The 8,141-nt window shown below is 38.9% G+C and overlaps 1 protein-coding gene across 1 annotated transcript in view; it reads left to right on the top strand.

The window, feature by feature from the left end:
• Nucleotides 1-1,117: 1,117 nt before the first annotated feature.
• Nucleotides 1,118-8,141, top strand: part of LOC105255225 (homeobox protein Nkx-6.1) — a 34,132-nt gene continuing 27,108 nt past the window's right edge. The window contains exon 1 of the mRNA XM_011264382.3: nucleotides 1,118-2,482. Within this exon, the coding sequence (XP_011262684.2) occupies nucleotides 1,717-2,482 (766 nt within the window). The 5' untranslated portion in view covers nucleotides 1,118-1,716. The remainder of the gene's footprint in view (nucleotides 2,483-8,141) is intronic.

Raw genomic sequence — 8,141 nt, 5'->3', positions numbered from 1 at the left:
TCTTTTTCGCGCGGGGGGTAAAGAGAAGAAGAGAGAGAAAGAAGCAAGCGCACAATCCTATAGGACGCTTAATGACCGAGGACGCAAAGTGCAGTCGACCGCCGTAAATTATCCGTTCGGTCGAAGGCAAGTCTAAAACGCGGATCCAATAGACGAACGGGTATGAGCGACGAAGCGCGGCCGACATTACATTGGTCGGTTGCCAGAATCGGCGAGTTCATCCGACATTAGTTACGTCAGCCGCGCGCTGCGGCGCGACAATGGTTCATCGGGATGAAGTAACCGAATTCTCGTTGACACGTGCATCGTCATATGTGTAACGAGCAAGGAGCAGGCCAAATGGACCATCGGCAGCAAATAATTTGATTTGCTCAGTGTGTCTACGCGTACTTGACTGGCTGAAAGGCCGGGGCGATGGTAGGTAGGTAGGAGTAAAGCGGGTGGGAAAGATAGAGCGAGGCACAATGAAATGAGAGAGTAAAAGGGAGATGGTTAGGTAGCGAGAAAGGAACGACGGAAGGAAGGAAGCAAGTTATCGAGACAGTAGTGTCACCATAGTCGTGCCAGAGGTGCCCAGTCGTCGAACAAACTAGAAAGCCAGTCTCAGAGCCAAGAGGTTCACTCAGCCAACCAGCCAGCCAGCCAGCCATCCAGCCATCCAGCCAGGCAACCAGTGAACATACGAGCGAGTGAGCGAGCGAACCAGCAAGTTCTTGTTTTATTCAGTCGGGATCATAAATTACGAATTTAAACACACAATGAAAGACGCTTAACAAGAAGCTAACGCGAGATTGAGAGGCCCCGCCCGGAACACCTCTCCTTCCGGTAAAACGCCACCAGGTCGACCAATCCGATGATAGTACCGCCCCCAAACACTTAAACGACCCATGGATAGCACGCCAATCCACTCGCATCGAGGGCCGACCTGCTTCTCCCCCTGACGCGGGATTTCCGGAACGCGCGCGCGAGGACGAGGGCAAGGACGAAGGCACGGGAGAGAGACTCGATCTCCCGCCGGAGAGAGAAGAGTGCGCGCGCTCGATGCACCCTGGTCGCACACCATTTGGCGACGCGTCGAGTCATTCGGCGAGGCTCACGGTTATTGTCGGCGCGACACGGACGACGACTTCCTGATCGCGCGTCTGGTCGATCGTCCGGACGACCAACCCAATCCGCGATTAATTTCCCGAACGTCTGTTCTCCATGTCATCGCGCGGAATCACCGGCAAAACGGTGACCGCTCACAGTGTGCGGTGTGACTACTTTTCCGCTCATCGATCGCAACTCGTGGAACGTGCATCGGCAGCCTGTCGCGCGCAGACGACGCGCCGTGCGCTCGCGGAGGATCATGGCGATCAGTGATTGACCCGAAGGAGACAAGAGAAGAAGAAACAATCAAGTGCGAACGACGGTCGAAGGAAGAGAAGCTAAAAGAGCTCTTCCTTCGCGAAAGCAGTGACAATCGCGATCGCGGTAAGTGCCGGCCGTATCTCGTGTCGTCGGTGTAGTCGCACGTCATTGTTCGAATCAAGTGAAAAACCATTGCGTGTCGAATCTTCATTTCGCATCAAGCTGATTCAGTCTGGGTCTTCGGGTCTATCCCTTGTGCGCGAGAAACCCCGCGGCTCTAAAAGACAGCCGCGCGCCTCATCCGGCACGCGGCTCTAAACACCAGTTAAGATTTTTCGCTCACTACCGAACTATGCGTGGTGCGAGATGGTATGTTCTCTGACCAGCGGCAAGGCCTGCGCCGACAGCGGAGACGCTTGCCCGGACCCGCCATCGCGCTCCACGCCGGAGGGCGGCGGACTCGAGATCGCCGAGAACATGTCGTCGCTCAGTGACGCGCACCGACGCAACAATCATCACCTAGACCAGGGCGACCGCAGCTCGTCCGCGGGCTCCTCGCTGGGTTCGTGTTCACCACCGCCCGCCTCGAGCCATTCGCCGCCACCTCCGCGGCCACCCTGGCTTCACGATTTCCCCGCGGCCGCGCCCCACGTTCTGCAGTTCCTCAATTTAAGCGCAGCTGGCGGCGGCATGCTCGGCAGCCAGCCGCTGGCAGCGCTGCACTCTATGGCGGAGAGGAGTCATCAGCAACAGCAGCAGCAACAGCAGCAACAACAGCATCAGCAGCATCAACAGCAGCAGCAGCAGTCGCATCAACAACAGCATCATACGTCGCATCAGCAGCAACAAGCCGGCATCCAGCTGTCGCGTATCACGGTGCCGCCGCTCTCCACCATTACTCAGGGTCAATCGTCGCCCACCGGTAGCGGCAAACATAGCCCGGCGACCTCCATCACCTCCGTCGGCAGTAACCCTCACGGCATCGATACGATACTCTCGAGACCGACGGCGACGGTCCACCCTCAGACAACGGTTCCGGGGTCGCACGCGGGTCTCCCGCCGGCACCGCATCCCCAGCACATGGCCGCGCCACGGTACGCCACCATGCACGCCGGCTTCACAGCATCCTCGGGTGCGTATATATTATCGTCTTTCCGAGTTCGCTAAACTTGAATAATGCGGTTACACACCCGCGGTTAGCCTTAATCTAGATAAGATAAACACTCGATATCACAGACGGAGATATATTTGCCAATATTGTATATAACATATTCTGCGCTATCGAACAATATTTCGGTATTTTCTGATATTTTTGAGAAATATTTCTCTGCTGAGAACTATAAGCAATGTTGCAAATTTAATTTGCTAGCGAGAAAAAAAAGAGAAAGTCAAAATATCCACTTAGATAATTATATTATATACCATTTAATTATATACCATTTAATTATATACCACTTGAATAAGAAGTAATATTTCTCTACTATATCCAATCTCTCTTAAACACATCTAATCTACACATACATTTTTCTGGCTGTTATAATTAAAGTTCAAATATAATATGCATAGGCTTTTCATGAAGCTTACTTTTTTATGAAATATTATAAATCTTTTCAAGAATCTTTTTTACGAAATTATCGATCTAATGTTTAGCACAAAATTCACTATTATTCGTGATTCTTAAAAATTGTACAACATTTGTAATTATATCTAATAATTTTGTATTACTATTTATTCCAAATATTATTGAAAAGTCGAAATATATTGGGAATTTCATGCAAACAATTTTGATAACAAATATATTAATAATTCGTAGCGTTTTATTTTTTATTGCGATAAACTGCGTGCGTATTATATTTTCTAAAATACAAAAACTTAACTCAAACAATTTAAATTTTTTCACAGTTTTCAACAGCTTAATTTTGACAAACGGTGGCATAAAATAACTGACAAACACATTTCTTCAGAGTAAAAATATTGTTTAAAATTACATCGCAAACGTTGCGTCGGAAGATTAATGTCAAGAATTATTGATGCTCGTAGATATTAGTAACATTTGTAACGGTAACAAATTCGCCATTCGCGCGTTTACGCAATAGAAAATCGGTGGGAAACCGATTGTGTTCTCCACGCAAATCGTCGCGTGCTACGATAGCACGCGTGTAATGCCGGACGGATTGAACGCATTAATCGTAGAATTACCAAGGGATGGTCGATCGAACAACCGCGGGCCAGACGAAAGCGCGACTAGGAGTTACGAATCTATTACGAAACTATCTCTGCATTCGATACGATCGCGGCTGGCGTATAATTCACGGATTTACATAGTCCAAGTCTGATTTTCCGCTTCGATTCGCGCGAATCACTATTGCCTATTTTAACCCATTCCAGTTTAACGAACGAAGATATAATTCAGCCGCAATTTTTAATTTATTAATGAAGCAAGAAATTAAAAATCCATACATAAATAAGGATCATAAAAATATATATGGCTGATTGTAAAATATAAAAATAATAAAAATTAATAAAAATATTGTTAATTAAACGAGTAATATCGTTACTGAAATTTCTGCTGAATGATTGAAACATATCTATTTCAAAAATTCAGTTTCTTCGTTTCTTTCTCGTAAAAGAACTAAAGATATATCATTAAGTTTATGTAATGGAAGATCTCTTTTGCAAAATGTGTTCTTTGACATAAATGTACGCTTTCGATTTATTTTTAAAATGTTTCCTTATATTTTTTCGCCGGTAATCTGTGTCATCAAGGCTTCGTTTGTAATGTTGCAAATGATGCATAATAACTTTCCCATTGGATGACGTGCCACAAAGCAAAAGACATTTGTCATCGCCTTGAAATCTTGTGAAAAGATGTCACGTTCAAGAGTGCCTTCGTGCAACATTCAACTCCATGCGAATATGTCAAACTAAATACAAAAGTATGATGCAGAGTGCATTATTGATTTCCGACACTAAATGATTTGTCATTAATAATAACGCTCGAGTTGACAAAAATATATAATTAATTATATAATTATATAATTGTTCGAGTTTTTATCTCAATAATAAAAAATAATAAAGATTAAAAGCGATTAAATTGTAAAATACGATTATTTAGAATCGATACTAGAGTTTAACAAGTTAATATAATTATTATCTTTCACGATAAACACTTAGAAGAATATCAATCATATAGTAAAGAATTATGAATATTTTTGAAAATGAATATTTTTCTAATTTTCTTATTTAAAAAACTTTTTTACGAGTCATTTTGTATTCTTCGGCTATCGAAAGTGTATATATGTGTGGTGTATTCATCAATTTTAGAATTATCGAAGGGTCAATGTTACAATGAAGGGAAGATAGGGTCGTATTATGAAGTTGCTCACAAATAACGTGTCGTACAATATCGTGGTAATATCGGCAGACGTGGGTTTAATTCATAAACGTTGGTATCACGGTCTATAATCTATAATCCGATAAAATAACTTTATTACTCCTTTTACCGAACGCTACCTGAATATTGCTAATCAAAAAATATATTGATTTTAAAATGTAACACAATTAATGCAATAAATATTATAAAATTCTTGGAGGCAGAGGGAATATATAATAATATAAATATAATAATAATTCAAACAATTTTAAAATATTCCTTGAATATTAGATAAAAATATCTCTTATCTATAAACTTTACCTAATAATTGTAATTAAGCGAATAATGCAAATAACAGTAATAATTCTTGCATTCTGAAATAATTATTACAAAACTATCGATTTAACGTCGGTATTATATTATGTATTGTTTAATTTTTAATTATTATAAACTATATGATCTCTTTGAAATGGAAATGGCCAAAAATAGCAAAAATACGAATAAGAATACGGCATGATTAAAATATTGACCGGAAGCACGATGGAATGGCTCTAAAATTTATGCTTACCGAATTACCTACTCCCCTGGTACATTAACAAGCGACGCAAACGAGGGGCGTTACTTAACATTCATGACATTAAATTTCTAAATGATTTGCTCCCGACAGAGAGCGATTATGCTTCGCAATAACGAATCGCTAAGCAGCGCGCTAATATATTCGCGATTTATTAGTTTCGCATGTCGAAATGTGTTAATCGCGGCATCGCAAATTCATTATTATGCGATAATGTTATCTACGTATGTAATATAATGATTCAAAGATAACGTGATAAGTTGAGATATTTTAAAATTTTGAACAAAGAATAACCATTTGCGGTTAATTTTATTTCTTTGTGATGATAGTTTATTTTATTTTATATGTTAAAACATTGACAATTATACTAATAATTTCATTAAGAATGTTGTATACTTTAAGAAAAGAGCAAAAATGGAGAGAAATTTTTATTTATTCTTTCTCTAATGCATCAAAGTTTCTATATACTATACTTCTAAAAATCTTGGCTAGTTACATTTTTATATTTTTTAAGAATTTTCTTTTCGTAGTTATCGAATAAATAATTGTATGACTATCAAATTAAACGATTAAAAGATTACGAAAAGATACAAATTTGTGTAGATCGTTACTTTCCATTCTTATCATTTACATTTTCTTTTGTTTTACTACATTTTTAAGAATAAAAATATTTTAAATTGAATCACAAATGCAGAAGAGAAAAATAAAAAAATAAAATAAATCAACAATATATAATAATATACCATAGATGATTATATTTACAATAGAACGCGAATTATGTGATGGCCAAATAGGGCGACCATATACGAGCGGAAGTTAGGATATTGCGGGTTAACCAACTGACGACCATGCTCGTACGTGGCTTGCTGGCGAATTCGGATTTGTGCGAGAGAACGCGTGAGATCTGGTCCACTTGCGGTTGGACGTACAAAAAGATTGCATTATGATAAACTACGGCAGTGAACGCCGAGTAGAACAATACGACGATGATAAAAAAAATAGCGATAAATGTGTATTCGTATAAATTTAATGTCGCGTAAAAAGATGTCCGAAAAATAAAGATAATAGTAAATCGCGCTGTAACATCGCGACTACACTAAAACAGCTCGTCGTAAATATTATTTATTTCTTTATTCTTGCAAAAAAAATAAAAAAAAAAAATAAAAATCCGTATTGGGATGCAATGTGTGCGCAAAGCAATTCAATTTTGAAAACGTCGCCGCAAAAATATCGCAGTTACGTTCTTGTACCGTTCTTCGTGACGAATTACATCTCGCGGATTTTTGCAACGTCGATGAAACCGCGCAGAGTTATTACCGTTGTTGTTTCGCCATCTACTTTTAAAATTGCTATTCCGCAAGTTATATGGAAAAATTTATCTGATCACTTTAAACAAATAATGGATTTTTTAAATATTAATCTCATATTAAAAAATTAGAATCAGGTTTATGTTAAAATTAGATCGTTCTACAAGAGTGTATATTTTAATAAAGCTATGTTTCCCTCTCTCTCACATATCCGAATCGAATATCATGAAACGGTATGTTTATCCTGAAAGCAGATATTCACATCATCTTAGAAAAGAAACTACTCAACGCGCCCCCATGTATCTTCTCACGTGTATCTTCCATTTTTTATTGCCTGTAATAGAAACCTCCGAAATATTGTGCGACATCTGCTCTGGTTTCTATCGTAAATTTCAGCGATTTCCCCCTTTTTAAGTAGAAATCTTGCTAAATTTTAGTCTTTTACATTTTTTACAGTAGCTTTTAGAACAAGAAAATTTATGAAAGTCTGAAAATTCATGCGCGATTGAATTGTCTTTGCTAATTGCGTTAAAAAGCACCCTTAAAGTACTTTCTTCGAAATAAACGTACTTATTTGGTGAATAAATTTGGAGCCAATAAGTAAAGGAATCGATAGAGAAGAGAAAAGCTTCTTGAACATATTTATTTGTGCAAAAGCGTTCGATCAAATGAGCTAAATCTTGAAATATGAAAATTGCAGGAAAGATTATACCTTGAAAAATTGACTCTGCTAAATGATTTAATAATCGAATTGAATTTTCTATAGTTCTCTTCTACGCGGTTCTAATATCTACTTATACACGCTAACATCTTTCTGAATATTTTATACGAGTATATCGAAACGAAAGAATCAAGTATTGTGAAACAATGATATATATATTTGGTACGAAACAGAATTTCAACATGGCGAAATAAAATAGTCATATATCGTTACTGTGTAATCATGTCAAATGCATTTGCGCGATATTTACCTGTGTATTTCCAATTGACGCGTTGCACATATTTGTGAGAGTTTTGATGTACGTGTGTGTGTGTATCTCTCACAATGATACACGTCGAAACTACCGCCGTAATTCGCGTAATCGTATACGGTTTCAATAACGGTTTAATGGGTAACCGACTTCATTGTCGTATTAGACAGATTACGTCGATTACAAATACGACAGTAGCGCAGCTCGTATTTACGACGCGGCGGTGCGGCGCGCGAATTTCGCTCTGTTAGAATTATAGACGGCCATCGAATACATGCATATGCATGTATTCCACAAACTACATATATACATTTCCGTATAAATTTTCCCCGTTAAAACATCGTCGTGTTTTATTTATATCAATATGATATGCAGGCAACGTCATCTGCGTTTTTCTTCGATTAAGTAGAATAAAATGCTTTAATAAATAAGCAGTTTTTTTTTTCAATAAAAAATATTGTTACATTGTAAAAATTATTATAAATGTGTCCCATATCATTTTTTTGCGTGTATAAACTTTCTAATATACATAATTCGGTCCAAGAGTTCTCTTTTTTTCGTATCAT

This window comes from Camponotus floridanus, unplaced genomic scaffold, assembly GCF_003227725.1.
Source record: "Camponotus floridanus strain SB8 unplaced genomic scaffold, Cflo_v7.5 scaffold43, whole genome shotgun sequence".
Taxonomy (NCBI): Eukaryota; Metazoa; Arthropoda; class Insecta; order Hymenoptera; family Formicidae; genus Camponotus; species Camponotus floridanus.
This window is presented reverse-complemented; position numbering and strand designations above follow the sequence as displayed.